This window comes from Drosophila grimshawi, unplaced genomic scaffold (genome assembly GCF_018153295.1).
Source record: "Drosophila grimshawi isolate 15287-2541.00 unplaced genomic scaffold, ASM1815329v1 contig_1377, whole genome shotgun sequence".
Lineage (NCBI taxonomy): Eukaryota > Metazoa > Arthropoda > Insecta > Diptera > Drosophilidae > Drosophila > Drosophila grimshawi.
Genome location: NW_025062900.1, coordinates 2,003,167 through 2,027,583, shown reverse-complemented (window position 1 = coordinate 2,027,583; position 24,417 = coordinate 2,003,167). Strand labels below are relative to the sequence as shown.

The 24,417-nt window shown below is 37.7% G+C and overlaps 2 protein-coding genes across 3 annotated transcripts; both read right to left on the bottom strand.

Moving 5' to 3' along the window:
- Positions 1 to 4,474: 4,474 nt before the first annotated feature.
- LOC6561389 (POU domain protein 2) lies at positions 4,475 to 22,078 on the bottom strand. 2 transcript variants are annotated; one of them, XM_032736558.2, is made up of 3 exons: positions 22,055 to 22,078; positions 10,956 to 11,012; positions 4,475 to 6,542 (listed from the first exon to the last, which is right to left on the bottom strand). In XM_032736558.2, the coding sequence occupies exons 2-3, from the start codon at positions 11,008 to 11,010 to the stop codon at positions 5,140 to 5,142; spliced, it is 1,458 nt and encodes a 485-aa protein (XP_032592449.1). In that variant the 5' UTR covers positions 11,011 to 11,012; positions 22,055 to 22,078; the 3' UTR covers positions 4,475 to 5,139. The 2 variants fall into 2 exon arrangements, with proteins under 2 accessions (XP_032592449.1, XP_001989329.1); XM_001989293.3 differs by lacking the exon at positions 22,055 to 22,078 and adding an exon at positions 14,725 to 15,193.
- LOC116805242 (POU domain protein 2-like) lies at positions 19,620 to 23,003 on the bottom strand. Its single transcript, XM_032735881.2, has 2 exons — positions 22,282 to 23,003; positions 19,620 to 19,635 (listed from the first exon to the last, which is right to left on the bottom strand). Exons 1-2 carry the CDS (start codon positions 23,001 to 23,003, stop codon positions 19,620 to 19,622), a joined length of 738 nt encoding a protein of 245 aa, XP_032591772.2.
- Between the last annotated feature and the right edge of the window lie 1,414 nt (positions 23,004 to 24,417).

Here is a 24,417-nt window from a genome sequence, read left to right as displayed (position 1 = left end):
ATGAAAAATACTCGAGAATTTTTGCAGGATTTTATAGTTCATTCATTCAACATATGTAATGTGAGAGTTCTTCCTTGCAAATTAAATGTACTATAGTTTTAGGCAAAAAAAAACATAATTGTCGAAATATACTTTCTTCTTTGATACCCTTCTAAAATTGACTCCAATTTTGCTGTGATTGCTGAATCCATTCTGCTAGGGTATGTCATATTCGGGTAACCATTAGTTAAATGTTTTTGCTCTTGGTTTTTTTTGTTACTATTTAGCTAGTAGTTATATTTGCTTCGCTTGGTCCCACACTTTATAATTTTGGAATTGTGGTCCATGTTGGATTTGTGCTTTGTTTCTTTGTCGCTGCGTTTCTTTCTTGCATGTTTGCTTAATTTTTTGTGCTACTGCAAAAAAAAGAGAATAAGAGAAAAAGTAACTTTTTCTTTGTTGCTCATTTCATATTTTCATTGTAATTCAATTGGGTTCTCCACTTTTCCACTTGCCCACTTTTCCAAGCAGCATCGCTCTCTTGTTTTCTTTTTTTGGCCAAATGTTTGCACAATTCTTGTATTCACTGGACAACAAAGACCAGCTACCAGCTATAAAAAAGGGGTGTATCTCTCCCTCCGCGCCCTCCCTTGTCAGCTGCTTCCTTTTTTTGCACAAATTGAAATTCAAAGCATATAAATTCGCATGCAATCATCCAGAAACTGAACATATGCTCGCCATATAATTTTCACTTGACACAGACATCTCCGTTCAAATCTATTTAATCTTCAGCAATTGCATTGAAGCGCTCACAAATTAGAATCACTTGCTCGAATACATCTCAAATACTCTGCAATTTAATATTTGTGTGCCTTGCTAGCTTTAAAAACCTCAAAATCCTGGTACACTTAATTTTTTTTTTTTTTTAATCTATTTTCCTCAGAATCAGCATGAGAATTATCAACTTACTTATTAAGTATTATAATATATAAAATTTGTATTTTAATTATAACGATAAACTTAAAATTTGGTTGATAAATCTTAATTTAAGAATGTGTTTTACAAAACGAGAAGAAAGAAGAAATTGGTTGTCGTACCGAAAACCTTGCAACTTTACTGATGCAAATTCATAACTAGTACCGAAAATAAATATTATTTTAAAGAACCAGTTTCAAAAACCGATAATATTAGTATATATATTAGCATAATTGAACTGACCACCGAAAAGATGTGGAAGCAATTCACAAACTTTAAATGAGCCTTTGTACTTTATGTGCCGGAACCGGTTCTGAAACACGATTCGATTTGACAATTTGACTATGCATTAAAAAACCATAAGTGCTGAAATTTTTTTCATATAGAACTTTAATAAATATAATAAATAATATTTTTGGCTTAAGATAGTTACTCTGCTCACTTCTACACTTAAATGAATAATTTATTCAGTTTTTTTCCTTTTGACCTGATCCCTTGGCCAATTTGACAATCAAATATGTTTCCCATCATATTCATACTTTTCGATTAGCCGCTCTGTTATGCGGATAAAAAGATAAGCTGTGCATTTAACCAAGTTGAAACGCCCACCAAATAGGCGGGGCACTTAAGCGGATACAAAAAACACAAAAATAAAGCAAGACGAAGCAGCAGCAGAAGAAAAAAAACTTAATTTTCGTTAGTCCTGGCAGCACTTGTGTGATTAATGATTTGGCCGGCGATGGAGAAGCTGTGTGAAGGGGGGGAAAATGTTATGAAAACGCATTCGAAAATTTCATTAAATTGTTATAAATGAAGTTTTAGCAAGCAACAACAAAAAAAGCGAGCAGAGAAAGCGAAAAAAGCATTTCTCAAAATGGAATGGAATTCAATTTGCAAATGCAGTGGGCAAAGTGGGAAAAAATCTATCAAAAGGAGCTCTGAAATCAAATCTTTAGCAGCCGATCTGAAACATAGTCCGCCGGCTTGCCACACATGCCACATGCCGCACAAATAATAGTACCACCACCCCCCAACCCCTGGGGCAACATCCTATGCCTAATCCCAATTCCAACCCGCTTCTTCTGCTTTGCTATTTGACCAGTTAAATGACCAGAGGGCTGCTTAGGGTTTGAGGTGGGGTGAGGGGGACGATTGGGGAGGGGGTGGGGGGGTGCGGTTTAGAGCATTTTGAATATGGGCTGAAAGCGTTTTCTTTCCCTTTTCCCTTTCCCTTTGAACGCCGTCTGCAACGGACTGATAACATTCAAAGAACGGAGCCGAGATGCTTTCGAGTGTACCAATTATTCGTGAGTGCTGAATGAGTGCTGAATGAGTGTGCCTTCAGCTACTGTTCTGTTTGCAGCTTTAGTCCTTAGTCCTTGGTCCTGAAGTCCTTGCAGTTGATAAGCCATTGCTTCAGGGCGCCCTTGAAACGCTTTTGATCTGCAGCCAAATTAAATTGGGCACTTTTTAGTTTGATATTTTTAAGGGGGGCTAAAACGATGGTAGATCCTTTAAAATTGTTATGAATCGTGGGTACTACATAGGAAAATTCAATTCAATAATTTTCTTAAAAGAGACATTTTGTTTAACAAGATATACGCAGCAAACTTATCAGTTATGCCTTTTATAATGCTCCTAAGAATAATTGGAGAATTTTGACGAAAAATTCATCATCTGCACTATCAAAACATATATAATATATAGTGAAATTAAATATCGGCACGTCTACAAAGGTCTGTTATCTTCCCCAAGCCCAAGAAAGCTTTTCTCACTTGTTTTTCTTTTTAAATGAAAAGGAATTTGCGAATATCGGCAGATAACTCACAACTGGGACACAAGACACTAAATGCTTTCACTGTCAATAGTAGCTAAAGGATACCCTCCCCCCCCCACCAAAAAAAAAAGATAAAAAAACAACAAGAGAAATAGAAATAGAAACAGAGAACAATTTCCCCCTCTTTAGTAGACCATATGACATAACTATGTGTGAATTTATGGCATAAACCCTTTTCTTTTTTATTTTATTTTTTTGCTAGAGAGTTCTCTAAGCGAATCAGGAAAGGGCGATTCGGAGGGAGGAGGGGGAAGCAAGTCGCTAAAACTTTTGCTGTGAGGGGGGAGGGGATTTACACGCTTGCCTCAATATACAAATAAGGGTTTCACTCGGTTCGGTTCGGTTCGGTTTGGTTCGGTTCGGTTTGAGTGTCGCAACGGCAAAGATGAAGTGATTTCTTATCCAACAAATCCACTCCCGAGATTTTTACCAACAACAAAAAAGAAAAGGGGTTGGTGCGGGTTAACCTCCACCCCTCCACTGTGTCTGTGTGTGTTTGTTGTGTGTGTGTGTGTAGAGGAAGTTTATTAAAAAATGGTGTGTTTGCGCTTGGCGCGTGTCCTGTCGGATGGGATTCTGTTCGTTTTTTTGTTGTTTTCTTTTTTTTTTGGCTGTGCTGCGAAATCAGTTAACTAAATATGTAGTTAAATATTTATTTAGGGAGCTTCTAATGAGATTCAAGTGTACTTAGGACTTAATATTGGGCTGTTGCCCTGCCAAATGGCACCTAATTGAATTATAAACCAAATCCGAGGCTTAAATCGTTTTGAATGAGAGCAACGCAGTTTTTAATGGTTTCTTTTGTAGGGTATACAAGCGTGCCTTGATTATTTATTTCTTTATTCGAAGAAGAGAACAGATAGCATTTAATGGAATTTTTAGTATTATTTTTAGTTATTAGCTTAAGGCAGCAAGTAGCATCTTCGACCCCAAAAACTCTATTTATTCTATATATTCGTCTCTTCGTCTGTTTGAATGAATATTCCGATATCATAAAATATTGAAGCAAGATTTTATTTAAGAGCTGCTTTAATTCAAATGCTAAATAATGACTAAAAGGTATTGGTTTTAAATAATCGTTTTGACGAAGATAATTCAGACTATTCTCAAGTGGATTTTTATGCTCTGAGAAACTCGATAAGAATCTATAACAATTTCAAAACTGTAGTCACCAATTTTGGCTGGTGATGTTCTTCAAATTATTATTTAAATAAATTACTGTTTATGATGAATGTTTACAACTAAATAGTATATCATAGCCTACATATTTGCTGCTGAAAAGAATTCTTCTCTATATATTCTTCTAATATACTATAATACAGTCGATATAGCGCATAAATCTCTTATTTTATCTAGTCTAACTAGTCGATGCATTTTGAAAATAGCTTAGAACTCTCACAATTTTCAGTAATATTAATTCTAGCAGTTTTGTCATTTTTATTGTTCTTGAACCCATAACAACTCTAAAATCTTTACTTTGAACTACGTAATTTAATGCTTTCTAGAATTTAAAAGAACACAGCTCAACACTAGAATAAAATTTCTTAAGAACTTTCATATTTCCCAATTTAGTAGAATGATATTAATATTAATTTATATAAATCACTTTATAATCCATATAAATCTTTTTCTATTAAAAACTCCTTTAATTTTAGGCTTTATTAAAAGATACTCGGTTAAAGTTTTTAAATAATTTTTATTGAAATTTGTTTTGTGTGTGTGTGTTTTTTGTTGTTGTGTTTTTGTTTGTTTGTTTTGTTAGATCTAAGAGTTAAGATCAATTTACAATTGGACATTGTACAACAATATCTTTAGCATTATAATATAGTATACAAATACATAGGTAGTATGTTACATTGGAGTCTAACATGTAATATTATATATAATGGTATAGGGGTATAGGGTATGGGGTATAGGGTATATATATGTGTGTTATATATATAGATACTTGATAGATTGGCATGCTGAAGAGATACACAATACACAATACATGTACACATATACAGGACACAACAGTTATGGCTAGTTATAAATATTTATATATTCGTATAGCTAGGAACTTGGGATCTGAAATTGTATATATATATATAGTAGTAGTAGTATATATAGTGTGTATGCTGTATATATGTATTTCTTGTAAATTCGTTATGGAATGCTTCTTGATACGACTGTCTATATCACCTAGAGTGGGGAGCGGGCTTTACGATATGCAGTTTTTTATGGGATTTCTTTTTTCCTTTTTTCTTTTTCTTTTCTTGGTTTTTTTTGGAATGTTTTTGGAAGTTCTGGAGCTAAGTTTTGCTATATATATTATATACAGAAGAGCTGATTGTACAGTTGGGTGGACATTATTCCCCCGAGCTGACAGAGCTGCCACACAGCGATCCCCCCGCCTCGTGGAGCAACAACTGACCATTGGACATGTTGAGGGTTTGCGGTGGATAGCCAAAGGCATGACTACTGAGAGGAGTACCCGTTGGACTATCCAAGTCCAGCGAGGGATTAATGCGCTTCTCCTTCTGCCGGCGATTGCAGAACCACACACGCACCACTTCCTTATCCATGTGGAGGCGTTCCGACAACTGATTAATCTCCTCCGAGGTGGGTTTGCAGTTCATCATGAAGGCCTGCTCCAAAGCACCGCGGATCGTTGTCTCAATCGAGGTGCGTTTCTTGCGCCTGCGTCCCAAAATGCTCTCTGGCGTGCTGCTCAAATTGCTCGTCATCGAGTTGATGTTGAAGACGCCGCCACCCGACTTGGCCACACCCGAATCCGCATCCTCGAGCCACTTTTGGAGCAGTGGCTTCAGCTTGCACATGTTCTTGAAACTCAGATTGAGTGCCTCGAAGCGAGAGATTGTTGTCTGGGAGAAATCATTGCCGTACAGTTTGCCCATGGCCAGACCCACATCGCCCTGGGTGAAACCCAATTTAATGCGACGCTGCTTGAAGGTCTTGGCGAACTGTTCGAGCTCCTCCAGATCGGTGGTCTCCTCGGGCGATTGCTCCAGTTTGGTGGCCATCACAGCGGCAACTGTGGCGCCCCCAGACAAAGGCTTAGGCGTACTCGAGGCAGTCGCTTGCTGCAGCTGTTGCATGCTTGGTGTATTTGGTGTCATGGCAGCGCTGCTCAAACCCAATCCGCCCAGTGAATTGGGCGGCGTTCGCTGCTGCTGCTGCTGATGTTGCACTGGACTCAGGGAGGGACTGCGCAGCGGAGATTTGCTCAGCGGCGTTGAATAGTGGCGACTCGCTGGCATTGTGGTTGCCTCACACGTAGCTGGCTGCTGCTTGAGTTGTTGCAACGCCTGGAATTGTGCCAGCGCCTGCAGCGAGTTCTGCAACAGAAATTGTGTGGCCAGATTGGGATTGGGAAATGCATCCGGCGCCAGTTGACGCACCATTTCAATGTAGCTGTGCAACTGCAACTGCAACGCGTGTTGCATATCCTCGGCGGCAAAGGCGAGAGCGTGTGTTGCCACCGTTGATGGTGCTGCTGGTGGCGCCTCCTCGTGCAGCGCCTGTCGTTTCTTGGGCGGCTCCTCCAACTCCAACTCCTCCTCCGCCTCCTCCTCCTCATGTCCATTGCTTCGTGCCAGATTTAATACCTCATTCGCTCCAGCCTCCGCTGCCTCCTCCCTTGCCTCCACTTGTGTTCTGCGTTTGCTGCTCAAATTCTGCGGCGTCTCGCAATGCACCTCCGCCAGCTCTGCCTCGAGCTCCTCCTCCTCCTCGTAACTCTTGCCGCAATCTGTAAGAATATAGAGAAAAGTTGTTGTTTGCTATGGTTAAACTTTTAAGACATTTATTGCTTCAATTATGTTCTTTATATTGCTATTTAAATAGCTCTTCTCGTCTTCTCTCTTCTCTCTCTTCTCGTCGAGCTCTCTCGACTAGAGCATTAGTTCTAGTTCTAGTTTAATTCAACCTCAGTCAAGCAGTTTTAATACAGCACTTATCGAAGTTCTTTGTATTTTCTTGCAGTGCACATTATTCTACATATATTCGAAATGTATTTTCTTTTTCAATTTTCCAACTCAGTGAAGTTTGAAAGTAGCCAGGACATTGCAGGACAACACGCGTCGCATAATTCAATTCACGTCCCTTTCTCTCCTCTGCTCTCTTTTTTTTTGAGCAGTTTTCAATATTTCTGCTATTTTAAGGCAAATTTTATTCAATCTTCCAATTGAATGCGCCAACTGGTTTTCTTGTTGTTGTTGTTGTTGTTGTCCTGGCTTGTTGTCCTGCGGTCGCCGATAGACGCTCAAGCGGAAGGGTTTGCTTTGTAGCCGTGCCCCAACCCCCATAAAGACCCCCTAACTTTGCTAGTCCAAAATTCAATCATGCATAATAATTGAAAAATCGCCGAGGCACAGGATGCAGGACACAGTACACAGGACACAGAACTCAGCAAGCTTTTCTCAACTTTTTGGTTTTTCTTTTTCTGCGTTTTTTTTTGTACTTTTTATTTAGATCTACGCAGCTCAAATTTCATAATGTGTCATGAGCATTTATTGATTTGCAGCCCATACAATTCAGAATAATAAAGAAGGAACTTCCTGTGCTTGCTGTAAGATAATACTTGAAATAATTGTAAACTTCCTTAAGATCAATCGAAGATCAGAAAAATAGATTGAACACAGTGGTATTCGTGCTTTGCTTTTTATTTTTAATAGATCAATATTATATATTGAAAATACTAGCAAGTGTTTTAGAAACTTCCTCATAGATTGTAAGACAAGCTAAAAATACTTTAGAAAAAATGTAATTGAGAGAAATATTGTCGAGTTTTTTATACTATCTTTTTAGTTATCAAAAAAAATGATCGAGTTTTTGAAAACGCTTCTTCTGTTTTCACCCTGAAAACGATTTAATTAAATGATTGTTTTAAGCGGATTGTTTTTGGCCAACAGGATAAGTCATTTGTTTTACAATGCGGGTGGCTTAAAGGGGGAGAGGGAAAGGCTTTAAATTTTTATGGATATATATATATATACATATATATATAGATATATGTGGGCAGCTGTTTTTATGACTTATAATGTGAGCGCAAAAAATCGCCTAATATAATTAGCAACAAAAAAATATATATATAAAACGCAGTCAGCTCTAACAAAAATCACATACATAACTGTATATAAGGGTTATGGCTGCCCCTGATTGTAAAATTTGTTGCACCCTCCTCGCGCTGGTTGCTGCCACCCCATGCTGCACGAATTTTAAACAATTCGCTACAATTGCGCACAATTTGAAATGCACGAGTTGAGGATGATTTCCAAGGGTGGAGGGAGAGAAAAAGCAAAATACATATAGACTTATATATATATATATAAAGGCTGACTGCAACTTGCGATTGGCGGAAAGGGGTTTACAACAGCGCAAAAAAAAGGGGCATTATTGCAAGTTGCATAAAGTCAAGAAGCTGCAGGCAGCAAGCAGCAAGCAGCAAGAACAGCGTGCCTGCAGCGTGTTTCCCAAATTCAAAAGCTGATTCGAAAAAAGAAAAATGCAAAACCCGAAAAATTTGAAACCAGGTGAAATTTTGTTGCTGCTGCTGCTGCGTTTTGTCTTTTGCCACAGAGCAGATGTGTTTTTGTTGCTGCTGCTGCTGCTGCTGATGCCTCAAAAACACAATGGTTAAATGTGTGAATGTGCGTGTGTGTTGCACTGACAAATAAAGTGTTGCCTGCCCCTGGTTGTTGCACTCTTCTCTCTTGTCTCTCTCGACTGCATTTCTAGGGGTTGATTTTGAGGAGCTCATGGGGAGTTCCTCGTTTTTGAATACAAAATACAAAATACAGCGATTTATGGGAAAGATATAAAAGATCGAGTTGGTGTCTGCTGTGTGTGTGTGTGTGCCACAAACTGTTCAATTGTAGTGTGAATATTTGGCCAAATAAAATGGAATTGGTTGGAGCTGCTTAAATTGCAGGCAAAAGTAGGTAATTACTTTCTATAAATCTTTTCTGGGTCTCTTTCTTCTGTTTACTTGATTCTACACATTATAATTATTCTGTGTGGAGAATCACATGGATAAATGCCTTGATTTCCACTCTTACTTTCAACTCTCTTTGTCTCTCTCTCTCTTAACTATCTGAATACTTTTGTAAAATTTTAATTTCCCTTCCCCAACCACACCCCCTTCCATACACACATACACATTCTCGATGGTTAATGTGCGACACCCACAACTAAAATAGGCATTTGCAACCCTGAAATTTGTGATGGCAACAACTGTTCTCGAGTATGCAAACAACCCTCAAGCAAATATGCAAAAGGTTATGCACACACACTCACACACACTACACACACACACACACTCTCACTGTTGACCCCCGCCTGACCCTGTGACCCTCCCTCATAAACATACACAAAAATAACAATTTGTCAAAATGTAAATTTTCTCGTTTTCCTTTTGCATTATTTGGCAAAACAACTGCGCATTTAAATTTGATTGTGCCAACAATTATATAAGAAGGGGAGGGGTTGGCAGCCCTAACTGGCGACCTTAAACCCCCCCTGCCCTACCTTCTCTATAAGCATAACAAAGTGCAACTAATCTATGCAAAAACATGCCTAGAACATCAAAGTCATCCCCCCTCAAAAAAAGTGCTCACATTTAAATGACAACCCTCCTCATTTAAATACACATTGGACAGGGTTGCCTGCCTGCCAATTAAAGTTGCATTTTTATTGGCTTACACAAAATTAACAACGAGGCGCATATTCAAATGTGTCACAACAACAACAACAACTATTATGTGAAACCCTTAAAAAAGGGTTGCTCTTAAAAAAAGAAGGGTTGCCAAAGCAACAGTTGTTTGGTGTTGCCTGTTTAACATATCATTTGAATAGTGATGAGGACGGCGATGAGGTGTAAAGCGAGTGTGTCAAATTATTGTTTAGCGGGTTCCCTTCCTTTTTTCTTTTTTATTTTTTGCTCTACGTCACCCTAGCACAAGCGTAACCCTAAAATTAAGTGTGCTTACTTTTTTATAAGTGCCCCACTTGTTGACTCTTGTTGCCTCTTATTCAAATTGAACGCCTCTTCCGCTTACTTTTTTGTTGTTGCTTTTAGGGTTACCCCAAAAGGATTATGTTGCGTGAGGCTAATTGTGGTTTTCCACATTTTGATAGGGTAATTTGTGTGTGCCTCTTGTGATATTATTATTATTTTTATTTTCTGCTCACTGCTGTTTTTTTGTTTAGTTTTGTTTGATTTGGGGGCGTTACGAGGGCGTTTTACTTCTTTTGGAGTTGAGCATTTGTGTAGAATGGAAATTATAAGGTGTTTTCAAGAAGAGTTGTTCAGTTATGGAGGAATTGAAGTGGGACTTGTTGTGGAAAGCAATGAAGTAATTATTGGCTGAATATGAGTTAAAACTGTCAGCGATGCATAACCGATTGGCGGAAGGAACATTACAGGTTGCTCAAGGAACTAGCCAACCTGCAAATTGTGTAGGAAGCCATTTGTAGACTCTGCTTGGGTCTCTGAGGAACAAGAACGAGCAGCTTAATTTGCATCAGAATATGATTATTGTTCACTTTAATATACATCTTGTGATAATAGGCAAATAATTATTTAACCTATTTCCATATCAAAGCCGGGCTCAACTTTTGCCACATACAAATTCATCGAATTTCATGCAACGTTTGCAAAATAGTCAATGAGTGCCACATATTGTTGCACAACCGAGTTTAGGGTCACACTTTAGTCACGTGCGTGGCAGCTACCTAAAAACCCCGACCTAAACCCAAACCCAAATCCAGATGCCTGCCTCAAAGAGCCAAACTGACACGCTCGGAGCTGAGGCCCAACCTCATCCTCAGCCTCAAAATAACATTTGCCTTTGGGGTAGTCTTTGTCGTTGTTGTCTGTGCTGTTTGTGTTGCATATTGGCCTTTTGCAACAAACTATATAATGTTGAGCTCGCCTTGCCTCCGAGCGCATCCCTTCACTCTTTTTAGGGAGAGAGGAGAGAGACATCAATAAATTGGCAAACGTAGCTCGTGTGAGTAATCAATTTAGCCACAAAGTAGCCACGTTCCGAATCAGACACGAGACACGAGTCCGACAAACTCACAGCTATCGTATCTTTATGTTATAATGATTCCTGGTGCATGTCTGCTGAATGTGGGCAAAGGATTACATTGGATTGCATACCTGACAGGGATCGCAGCGGAGATGGCGGTGTCGGTGAGTTTGACATGTGTCGCATAACTGCAAAGAAAAGAAGTAAAAAATATATTTAAATTCAAGTTCATTTTCAGTGAGTGAAAAGGAAATTCTCTGAAAAATTTGAGTAATTCTAACGATTTGCATAAAATTATGTTATCGTAAGATATCTCAAGTCGAGTAGTCCTCTTAAGTTAAATGAATTATTCAAATTAAATTTGTATAAATAAACCAATTCAAAAAGGATAAACCTTCTTGTAAAACTAGTTGCCCCTCAACTGAGTTAATAAATAAATATAACACTTTTCCAAGACACTTTGTGGTAACAGTCAAAGCTAAATACAGCTTAAAAAAGTGATCAATTTTGTGTTGAGTTGCCTTTGGCTAATGTTGCCTATCAATTAAAATTAAACTTTCCAACATTTGCATAGTAATAGTCAAAGCTAAGTTCAACATACACAAGTTATCGATAAGTGTTATCGAAGCATAAACAAATTTGACTCCTCTTTCACTAGAACATTAAGTTGTTCAACAATTAATCATCATCATTCCATGCTACTTATCATCGATTAATCATTAAGTTGGCAACGCTTGACCAATCATTTGCCTATCGATTATTTCATTCACCCCTCTACTCCACACACCCCGCCCCCCATCCCTATAAATGCAAATGTCACGTATGTCCTTTCGCATAGCTTTCAATTTGTGCCACTTTCTGGGGCTGGGGTTTCCGTCTGGGTGTTGTCTGTTTTTGGCGAGTGTAACTGACACACTCACACATCTACACAGACATCTATACACACACAGACACACTCAGACATTTTGGTCATCGTTTGTCCATTTCGAGCTGTTGGCCTCGGTTTGCCCACTTGGCTCGTAAAATGTCCATTAGTATTTACGGCTCCAACATGCAAAAATTGTTTGTGTTTTCTTCTATTTCTCTGAGTGCCTGAAACGCTGTAAACTTTTTAAGACTTTCATGTGAAGCTAAATTCAACTTGAAATGAGTCCAGTTCTTAAAGTTCACTTGAGTAATGACATTCGTAAATTGCAAATCGATTAGAACTGACTTTTGTGAGGGTGGTTTAAAAGCACAGAGTTTATCAAGCTGGGCAACTATTTCCAGAATGAGTTCTCTCATTAATTAATCTTAAATAAATTAAACATTTTTCTTTAAAATATGCATAGCAATTGGCAAAGATAAATATAACTTTAAAAAGTTAATCATCAGTTTATTAATAGTCAAGAATAAATACAACATAGACAAGTTATCGATAAGTGCTATCGAAGCATAGCTAAAGCTGAGTTCCCTTCCGTTAAAAGATAAAGTTGCACATCTATCAATAAGTAAACTGCTTATCGATAATTTCTTGAACATTTTTATAGTATTAGTCAAAGATAAATACAACCTAGACAAGTTATCGATATCTTCCATAGAAGGATAGCTAATGTTAAAGTCGCTAAGGTAGAAAGTAGTCCATCAATTAAGCATTAATTAAGCCTCCAAAAAAGTGATTTGCTCTCAAATGTTCTAGTATTAGTTAAAGCTGCACAATTTAAACGAGTTATCGATAAGTGTTAAACATTAACTTTTGATATTTATAAAGTGTATAACTATGCAAAAATCAAGTACACCACACACACACATCCATAGGCACACACGGGATGCGTGTACTTTAAATACACACATATGTGTTTGAGCTGTTCTATCTCTCTCTCTCTCTCTCTCTCTCTCTCTCTCTCTCTCTCTCTCTCTCTGGAGAGAGTTGTTGCAGTTGTTGTCCATTGCCCAGTAGTGTCCACTGTAACGTTCTGAGTCCTGTTTTTTGTGCATGGCATTTTCGGGGTTTTTTGTTTTGCAAAGTAGATATTAAATTTATAGCTCCCCCGGGGCGTAAACAAACTGTGTGCAGCATCCTTGACTAAGACAGAACAGACAGACAGACAAACAGACAGACGGACGGATAGACGGAAAAAAGCAACATATTTTTACGACAATATATGGGCAGAGATGTAGAATGTTTTGGAATCCTTGTGCATAATGTCAGCCAGCCAGCTTGAGCATTATAAATATACAGATTACCCAGAGAGTAACACACTGTGTGCGGTTCATAATGGACTTTTGCGGGTGTGCGTATGTGTGTGTGTGTGTGGGCTGAGGGTGGGGGCGTGGCAGTTGGGAGTTGTGCTGGCAGCGCCAGGCTTAGCTTTGCGAAGTGTCCCTTTTTGCTCATAGGGTGATTACAAGTGGCATTAGGGGTGTTCCACTCAATCTGCATGTTGCCTTTCTTTTTTCTATTATTTTTTCTCCTTTTTTTGTTATCCTTATGCAATTAAAAAGGCAACGCATATCCTTGCACCTTCGGCTTAAATGTAATTACAACAAATTTGGCTTTTGTGGCCAGTTTTTGTATTTTTTTTATGGTCAGCAAAATTATGGGAAAATTGCACGCCTTGAGGAAAAGGAAGAGGAAGAAAAAGGCACAACTATTTTTTTAAGACTGCCTTTTTTAGGGTAAAGAAAAAAAACGTTTTCCTTTTTTTCGGTTTCTGTTTTCCTTTTTCTTTTTATTTTTGTTTTCTGTGATGCGCATGCAAAATACCTGAGACAGGTAAAAAGGACCTCGGTTCTCTCTGACCAGGATGCAAATGCAAACAGTGGGCAATGATCACACGCACAGTGGGGAGTGCATCAGCTGCAAGAGAACTAAAGGACCAAAGGACTACAGGACGACCTGACTACAGGGGACATCATCATGATGCCATATCAAAACTCTACCCATGAAATTGTAGATCTGATAGCACAAAAACCGTAATTCTATACGATGAGCTCGAGATGTGTGGGCGTGGTCTGCCTGCCTTCTATTGTAATCAGTTCATGTGGCATTTGGTTGCAAGTAGTTTGCACGTGGAAATTTATGCCCAAAGAGAAAGTGAAAGCCACAGGTGCGGCAATAAATTCAACTCATCTCTGGCTATATGTAGATAAATCAATTAATTATATAGAAATCTGTTGAAATCTATTTTCTAATATTTTATATTTATCTCCTGTTCTTTTTTAAATTTACCCACAAAATAAATAATATAGATAAGGATATCTGAATTATTACATTCATCTTCGGTTTAATATTTTAATTAATGTTCATTTCAAACTAGAAAATATTTGTATTTATCTTCCGATTAATAAGTATTTTTCTAATGATCTTCTTGGAAAATGTAAAATTGGAAAAGTAATCCAATAATATCAATTTTAGTCAACGAAAAGTTTTGGGCTTGAAATCTGTCAAAAATTACTGAATCAACAAAAATTTAATATTAATTCTCAATAAATAAAAATTCCAGCATCATAAATTGAAGTTTGTAAGCAACATAAGGTGCTTAAAAATATAATAAATAAAATAAGCATTTAAAATATTGTAAAACCTTTCAAAAGTTGATCAAAAAATTAACGAGAAAATCTCGAAAAATCTCTGCTTATGCTTGCAAGTTGCAGCTGGTAACACTCTATTCAAAGCTTCTGAGTGGGTTATTCAGCTTTGCTGCCTGGCAATGCTGTTTGCTATTATTGCCCGCGAGCTTATTGTAAATTTAAAACTCGAAGTTGACAATGCTGTCCTTAAGCCGTCTAACTAGCTTAGTCAGCCTAGCAGCCTAAGCAGAGCTTAAGAGTTGGCAACACTCTGCTTAAAGCGCTTAACTAACTTAGTATGCTATGTGCAATTCTTTGTTAATTTAACATTTAAATGTAATTGTTTACATGTGTGTGTTTTGGCCGCATTATTCAAATCCAATTCTGCTTCCGATTTTGTTGTTATTGTTGTTGCTGTTGCAGCAGCGCCTGTTGCTGTTGTTGTTGCTTCTGTTGTTGTTGTTGCTTTGGTGGCTTCCCACAAACGTTGCTGTTGCTGTAGCACCATCATTTTAGTATTTTCTTTTAGTTTTCTTTTTCCTTATTTTAATACACAATTCTCTCAATAAAATCACTTGCACTGTGTAAATGTGTGTGCGACAGAGAGAGAGAGAGAGAGATAACTGTTAGCAGTAGTCAAATTTTATTTGCAAGTCACAGCAAACGATAACATAGACACACACACACATACACATACACAGAAATAGATGACGAAGCGTCGCCGACTTGTTAAACTTTCAAATGAAGCTAGGCGGCCTGTTAACGCCAAATGTAAATTGTAAGTGGAGCCGAACCGACTTCGTTCGCTTGCCGAATGCAACTGACAACCGACGAAACGACAAACGGTACAAAAATAATGCAGCAGTTGCGAGCACTGCTGCTGCCGCTGCTGCTGTCGCTGTGTGTGTGCCGGTGTGAGTGAATGCTTTATGATTTGCAGCAGCAGCAGCAGGAGTTGTTGTTGTTCTTCTTCTTGCCTAGTTTTCTTTGTTGCTTTGCACTCAGTTTCATAGGTGCTCTCACTCACTCACTCACTCTCTCTCTGCTCAAACTCAAAAAAGTAGATCAACCCTGGCACCGTTAGCGAGCGCACTTTGAGTTTGTGGAACGTATTCGGCCTGCATTCTGATTAGACTTGTGTGTTTTTGTCATTGTTAGCTGCATCTTCTTCTTACCCATGCACAATTTCCCTTATGCATTAGCATAGAGTTTTTTTTTGTTTTGAGTGAAATGGGTGTGGCTAACTGTGCATGTGCATGCGTGTGTGTGTGTGTGTGTGTATGCACATGCAGAGCAGTGTTGCGCAGTTGCCGTTACAAATGTAGTTCCTTTTGCATATTCTTTCTGCTTTCTCGCATTGCACTCAAGTAAATAGATCATAATTAAGATTGCTTGTGTGTGTGTGAGAATGCTTGTGTGTGTGTGTGTGAGTGAGCGCATAAAGGTGTCTGAGCTTATTGGGTGCCAGTAAATGAGCTTATATATATATGTAAATGTGTATGTGTGTGTAAATAGTATATAATAAGTGCAAGGAATAAAGCAGAATGCAGATATATTTGGCACATTATTTACATATGTATTTTTTGCGTTTCTCTTTTACTCTGCATAAATATTGAAATAGTTTTCTAGCTGCATTTATTACAATTATTTAATGAGTTATTTTTCTGTTTAATTTCTGATTTTTTTATTTACTATTATTTTTGGTTATTGCGTGAGTTTTCTTTATATGTAAGGATAGTCTTTGATATTAGAGATAATTTTAAATATAATTTGAAAGAAACTTTGTCATTTTTTATTGAAGAAATATGTATCAATCCATAAACATATTCTTCATTTAAGATTCTTGATTTAAGGCATTTGTTTTTAAAGCTATTTCAGTTTTCAGATTTAGTAATTAAATTTATTTGCTTATATAAATATGTAATAAAAATATATAGGAAAAAAAAATATTTAAATTGATTTAACTTTGTATAATATATAATTTAATGTAATAATATCAACAATTGCCACAATTGCAACAACAACAAGTGTTGTTCTCATTTGCCATATATGTATATAAATATACACATATGTATGTAAATGTATACATGTGTGTCTGCACGTGGTGTGTGTGTGCGTGGGTGCAAAGGCAAAGTTTTTGCAGCACTGCAAAAGAAAGAAGCAAAGCAACTTGCAAAAGTCTTTTTTCCCACATGCAAGCGACGTGTGCAAAAAGAAACCAAGAGAAAAAGGGAGCTGAGTTGGGGAGGAGGAGGTGGGGGTGTTTGAGGCTGCCTCGGTGACAGCGCATACATTTTATGATTATGAGTGGGCGGCAGCGACGTTGACTGCGACTGCAACTTCGACTGCAACTTGAAGTTGAGCGCCGGCTGTTTCTGCTTTTGTTTAACAGCAAGAAAAACAACAAAAAGAAAAAGGGAAACAACGAAAGAAATGCGAACAAGTCTAAGAAATGTGCAGGATATGCCGTTGGATATCCTCTCACAGTGCGTCTGTGTGTGTGTCTGTGTGTGTGTGAGTTTGTGTGTGTGTGCGTTGAAATGTTTTAATTAAAACTGCAAAATTAATGTTTGACTGCAATCAGGATATGAGTGAACGCAGCACAGACTTCCTCTCTCTTTCCCCCTCTCTCTCGCTACCCCTCTTTCGCTTCCTCTCTTTTTCTCACTCAACATTAAAGTGCCAAAATGATTTAAGTGGCAAATGGAAAAGTGTGTAAAAATCAATACAGAAAATGCAAAACATATTTAAATATTTTAAATATTAATTATAAATTATATAAAAAGGTTGTTGGTAAATGAGAACTTTCTGATATAAAATATCTATTTTAGAAACATTCTGCAAACTATAATTTATTTAATTGCTGTTTAAATATTATACAACAATGCAAAATGCGCTAATTTGTTTGGTTTGTAGTTGGTGTGGGTTGTGGTGATATTGTTATATATTTTATAGCTGGGATTCGTGCCAACTCCAATCGAGCTCTCCCACTGGCGCAGGTTTAGTTGTTAATTAATTAATAAATCTTTGCAGAAGTGTGCTCAATATTCGGCTTACCTAAGCTAAACATTCTTAATAGTTTTTAATTGTGTCAATTTAAATTACTCAAACTTATTTTGTTATCAGGAAATTGATAAAATTACCGGGAATTTTAAAGTGAGTAAGCAAACTATTTCTGTTGATAATCGGAAAATAGAAATATGTCATATTTATGATATTGTTAGTTTTAGTGCTATGCAAACATCCGCCATAAATTCATTGGAAAGTCAATAATAAAGCGTAATTATTGTTCAAATATCAATTATAGTACTTGCTTGTTTATATTGCGGGCTTTTGATCTAAAATATATATACTTTATTGGCTTGCAAAATTTCATTAAACCATTTTCGATTCGATTTCTGATTGATGATGCTGACTTTTACCAAAGCACTTAAAAGCCTTACTTTAATATTGTAATTGAAAAATGTAGTTCTGCAAACTTAAAGTAAGCCGAAACCCAAAAGTAGAAACAACAAATTAAAGCAATCTTTATTTATATGGAGAGGCAGACAGACAACTGTACAACCCTCAACAAGGACGCAAAGGAAGACAATTCCAACTAGTCTCATCTTATTTGCTTAACGCAAATTGGTATGTCATTTTAATGCATTGCAACAACACCAACAACTAGAAGATAGACAGAGAGCGAGAGAGAGAGAGAGAGAGAGAGTGAGAGAGAAAGGGCCGGGGAGGGGGAAAATCCACCCACTGCGCATTTTGTGTGGCATTTTTCCCTGCTGCTGCTGCTGCTGTTGCACTTAGAAAAAGAATCACCATGAATTTTTGGAAAATTTATATGTTTTTCATGTTTTTAGAAATAATTTCTAAATATAAGAAAACATATTTCCAACTCGACAATCCCAAGAATACGGTGTGGAGAATTCTAATAATCACTCTAGATTTTTTCTGAGTGTATTGCCTGTGTTTTCCTTGCTTTTCTTTTCTGGTTTCATGCAAAGTGTGCGGCGTCCCTTTTTGTCGTCGCTTTCGATGCTGCCAAGCGTTTATTTTCTTGATTAATTTCAACCAAGAACTTTGTTGCCTGCCCCCTTTTTGCGCTCTACATATTTACATGCCTCTCTTTGTGTCCACTCACTCCCCTCCTCCCCGACGGCTAGAGCTGTCTGGGTCTGTCTGTTTTTGGCAAATAATCAAATTGCCCAGTGCCTCAGACTGGCAGACACTGGCAGAGCAGCAACTGCAGATTGTTTATCTTTTGGTTTCATCCCGTGACAAGTTTAATCAGGCTACGTGCAAAGGACACACACTCACACACAGACACTCCTCTCACAGGATAGCCAGTCAAAAGGATAACTATTGAAATTAGTTGTCAGTTGGCAGTTGTTCAGTTTCTGATTTTCTATGCGTTGATTTCGGGGGGATTTTTAGATACAGTGGTGATTTTAATAAACGAACATTTCTAGAGTTGAATAGAGGTAAATAATAAAACTAATTAATAATAATAATAATCAAAAATACTTTTTTAAGAACCAATTTATGCATATAATAAATGACTGTTTTTTGTTTGGATTTTAGTTCTGGCCTTATAAGTTTATACTTAAAATAAATATGCTTCCCTATCGACATTTATTTCCGGAACTTCCACAAAACTCCTCAGCCAAAAAACCAATCCTTTCTGTAAGGTTTCCCTTTCATTAATTCCTTTGCTCAACTGCTCAAAAAAAGGCGCCAAAAAAAGGTAAAAAATCCGCAGATTTTTTTGATAGGAAATCAAAGGCAAACCCCAAAGCGATTGTAACGGAAATCAATGCAAGAAAACAACAACAAAATATCAAAGAATGACAACAAATGTGCCTTTACTTCCGCATTTTAGCGCCGTCTTTCTAATGATCCTGATCCTGGCAGTGCCTCATCCTTGTCCCAGTTCCGTTCTGGTCTCTTTTTATTGAATTCGACTTGCCTGAGAATCAGCCACAAAAAATCCTCCTCTGTCAACTGCAACCCTTCGAAAAAAAAATTCACCCAATATTCAAGATGCATTTTCCTCGATTTTATTGAGAAAATTGCGCGCCGTTTTTTTTCTTCTATTTTTTGGGCAAGAAAAAAGGCAGAAATAATCTAAGAAAAAAAACTCAAGGGTAAAAATTGAGGATCATTGTCAAGGATTACCAAAGATCTTCGACAGCTTAGCTGCAGCGCAAACACAAGGCTAGGGGTAGGGGTAGGCAGCAACCCCTAAGCAACTACCAGCTAGCCGTTCTAGGGGTGAATGTACGCCAATAATGCGCAATTTTTTAATGTAAAAAATTGAGAAAAATTTACAAATAGGTAAAAATTGTATTTCAAACAATGCAATTTTTTCTTTTCCACTTTTTGGGTGATTTTTTGTGTCTTTTCTTTTTAGGGTAAGAAAAGGTATTGCGGTATTTCTTGGGTGCCGTTTTTTTGATTAACTAGCGTTTGTCTGCTTTCAGTTCTAACGGAATTTTTGTCAAATTTTCTCACAGTTTTTCAAAACTAACGCCATTTTTTATATATTTATTTGATGCAAATTTAACCCTTACGAAAAGTGACGCCATTGAAATGAAATATTTCAGTAACTTTAAAAATGGGATTTGTACTCATTGCTTCCCCCTTATATACATTTAACCCTTATTTTTCATATTTTAAATAAATCTGAAACTCTCTTTAGCTGTATTAGATCAAATAGATCTTGTAATCCTTATGCAAAGTTAAACCTTAAACTAAAATCAGACACTAAGTTTAGCTGAAAATTACATTTATGATTTTTCCAACAAAGTTACCCCTTGGAGAGGTGATAAAAACTTAGTTTTTAATAATTGACTTTAGTTTAAATATATTTTGTGATCTTTACTATGCCTTTAATGCAAAGCAGAGTCGAATTATGGGATCTAAGATTTAAGCTACACCACATGTCAATTTAACCCTTACTCTAAATATTGTAAGGAATATGGAATAAAATCTCGGCATTACTTGACTTAAAAATGGGGTCTATGATCTCTAACATACCCCTATGCAAATTGAAGCCTGGAACTCACATTAGTAGTTTTAGGTCAAACTCGGGAACCCTGCCAACCCCTTTATGCAAATGTAACCCTTATGAAAGCCACTCCATTTTCTAAATATTTAAAAAATCTGGAATGCATTCTTGCTGTATTAGATCAAATAGAAAACGCCTCCATGCAAATTTAACCCTGCAGCGAATCGACGCCATTATGTAAACCATTTTTGAAAGCATTTCTATAATCTTTTTAGTTGCAGTTCAAATGGATTTATGATCTTTGCTTTACAGCTTGTAAAGCGGTTTTATTGGATTTGTGAGCACACACACACACGCACACACCTCAAACACCACCCGCAGAGTGAGGGGGTGGGTTGGCTCAATTGGCCATAAGCTGCTCAGGACCTGCACAGTCACAGTTGGTATTGACACCGCTGAGCTTTTCTATTCCCTTTTTATTTTTTAGAATTTTCAAGGGTGTATTTTCTACTTGTTGTTGTACCTTGGCATGTTCATGTCAAAGGTTACCTCATGCAATTGTGGTTCGGTTGCCGCAGGGCAGCCATTGAAACACCACCCCAAACCACCCACTGAAAGTGGTTTTAAATTCCATTAAATAAAGTTGTTTAGGTTTTGTTCACAGCTTGCACTTGAGCATTTTCACGCATATTTTGTTCGCACTTTTGTAAAATTTATTAATATTTTAGTGATTTTAAATGGAGTTTGTGTGTTGCTTGGGGTTAAAGATGAAGAAACGGGGGAGGAACTGGATGTTTATGGTGTGCGAATGTTGTGTGTGTGGCACATACCTAGACATTTACTTGTGTCTACTTTTAAGTAAAGCGCCTGTAATTGAGTTGAGAGTTTCGAGGTGGACAAGTTGGGGTTGCTTTTTTGGTTGGGGTGGTTGTCATAGGGGAAGTTCAGTAATGGATTCAAGAATGGAAGTTCACCTGTGATTAGTTCAAATGGAAATCAACTAAGAGTTTATCTTGAGATACAGCAGTAAAAATGATTGAATACTTGTAGTAAAAGTTACTTATTTTGTATTGGGTAAAATAATAAAAAGGGAATTTTCAGTTGTAGACAGAAGGATAGATATAATATAGCTAGAATATTCAAAGTTTTTCGGGTGACTGATAATTTTTCCATAGCTAAAGCATTATATCAAAATAGGTTGTTGTGATATCCAATTTGCTTACTTATAAACTGGTGCTGACTTGGAATAAGGAATTAAAGAATTCGATTTTGGGATGCAACATTTCTGATGTAATTTCAGATGTATACCCAACTTTATCAAGTTAAATTCAAAACTAACAGATTTCACAGAGTCTGGCAGATAGATAGATGGTTAGTTAAACTACAAATAAACCAGTTATATACTGAATAAATCGAAAGAACGTATAAGTTACAGCTTTAAAAGGTGAGCTTCATTTTAGATGGGTAGCTTTGACATGCTTGAAGAAGAATATGCATAACCTATGCAGTTGGATGGTGTTTACTTCAAAACGTTGGCTTGAAGCAAGCTTGCCTAATTATATTTAACACCCTTAATAAACATCAAATATAATATATTTATATTTGCAGGCTGAATGCAAGAAAACAAAAAAAACACGAGACGACATCAATTAGTAGCAAGAATGGCCATAAACTTACCTTTGTTCGTAGTTGTTGCTGTTGTTGCTGCTGCTGGTGCTGCTGCTGTTGTTGCTTTGGGGCTGCCAGTGTTGCCAGGGTTGCCCACGCAACAAAGTAGACCATTTGGCTGCTCGTAAATATGCGAGTCCTTGTGGCAGGCAACAGACGTGGCAACAAGAGGAGTCAAGACTGCAGCCGCCTGTGGGTTGTTGCTGTTAGTGTTAGAGTTATTGTTGCTGTTGCTGTTGGAGTTGTTGTTGCTGTTGTGCTTGGCTGTCATGGCATTGCCATTGCCGTCATAGACGACACCATGCCAATGATGATTATGATGGCCAGTCGACTCCAACTGCTGCTGCTGCTTTTGCTGCTGCTGCTGTTGTTGCTCCGACTCCAATTCCAGCTCCACCTCCAGCTCCAGCTCCAGTTGCTGTTCCTCATCCTGGTCGCGGAGTAGTTGCTGTTGCAGTTGATGTTCGCGTATGAGACGATCCCGTTCGTGAAAATGACGCACGAACAAATGTTCGCCGTTGTGGCGAGGACGTGTGGCAGAGTGTTGTTGCTGCTGCTGTTGCTGCTGCTGCTGCTGCGGGGTTAATGACTTTGTGGCATAGCAATTGGTGGCAATGGTAGCAATGGGAGCACTGTTGAATGTCTCTCTTCCGAGTCCAGGCAGACTATTAATTAATGTGCCCATTGTGCTTCCTGCTGTTGTTGTTGCTGCCACAACTTGTTGTCGTTGCTGTTGATAATGATGTTGAAACATGATTTCATGCAACGGTATCAGAAATTCGGGCAGCAATTTGTGTGCTTTGGCGGAGACGGTTGTTGTTGACGGCATTTCCATTTCCATGCCAAAATATGGCAGACATGTCTGCGGCGACTCCCCCGCAACTCCCACTCCACCGCCACCCCCAACCCCAACGCCAGCCACGCCCACTCCTAAGCCCAAGCCCAAATTCAAACCCATGCCAACATCGACGCCAAATGTTGTTGCTGCTGTTGTCGTTGTTGTTGTGGTTGGTGGCACGAAGGACAACAAATCGGTGTCCTTGCTGCTGCTGCTTGTATTATTATTATTATTATTATTATAATTATGATATCCAACGGGACGCATATACCAGGGATTTAGCATTGTTTTCGTGCGACAGCTTGTCAGGCCTATAAATCAAAAATGGACGAGAAAAATTGAGAAAGGGGTATTATTGAGAGCGCTATAAGCAAGTAAAAGGAGAGAGCTTGAGTCGTGAATGACTAGCAGATACCCTGGAAAAAGGGAGTGTGTCGCACTCTATTTATTATTCAATTTACTTATCATATTTATATAAGTGTATATATATCATTAATATTGTTATTAAATTCATTGCAAACTTACATCAAGCGTAAGGCATTCAAGATTGCTCTACTTAATGCTTAATGTTCACAAAATCATATAAATAAATAATATAATAAAATATATAATTAATGAATTGATAAATTATAAAATTTAATTATGTGTTTTTGCTGGCAAAATCATAATATTATAAACAGTAAAACAGCATTAAAGACAGAATTCCACAACTCTAATCAAGAATTATTCACTCTATAATATCACCCTTCTGGCTATTCAGAGTATTTACAGGGTATCAGCAATAAATTGGGACAAAAAACGATTGCATTTTTATAGACCGAAAATGAAGTGAGAATTTGTTGTTTTTTGCACCCAAAAAAAGGCGCAAATAATGCCAGAGACACAGAGACAGAGAGAGAGACGGAGACGGAGAGAGGGAAAGGGTTGCAGCACATCATCATTATCAACACTTGCCGCATCATAACTAACCCCTGTTTAGCAACCCTGCCCCACCCCAACCCTAAGCTAAACTGGCTGCCATATTGCTACAACTAGTTGTTGTTGCTTTTATGTCACTATCAATTACTCATCATTATTGCAACGCCTTTTAGGCACATGACATCTAAAAAAGAGAGTTGTAGTTGTAGTTGTAGTTGTAGCAGTGAAAAACTGCCCCGCACCCCCCGCCTTGTTACTCAGGGGGTTGCACGCCATTTTCCAACAAAAAAAAAGGAATGAAAAAAACGCTGTTTAATGCTTAATCAGTTTTGATCGTCATTCGATTCGATTCGTTTATGACTTTGATTGATTATCAATCTGTTATAGAATTTGTAGTTTTGTGTTTGAAAATTTGAACATTTGCTCAAAAGAGGCGTGGGCGTTACAGGCGATAAGCGTGCCTGCCGGGACACGCCTACTTTTTGAGGCAATTCACGCTTGTGACTCTATTAAGGAAGATATGAGGAGATTTATTTATGAAATCATATGTTGAAATATCTAATGTTCAAGCAGAAAGTTACTTTAATATTAGAATGCATTTGTATCTTAATTATTA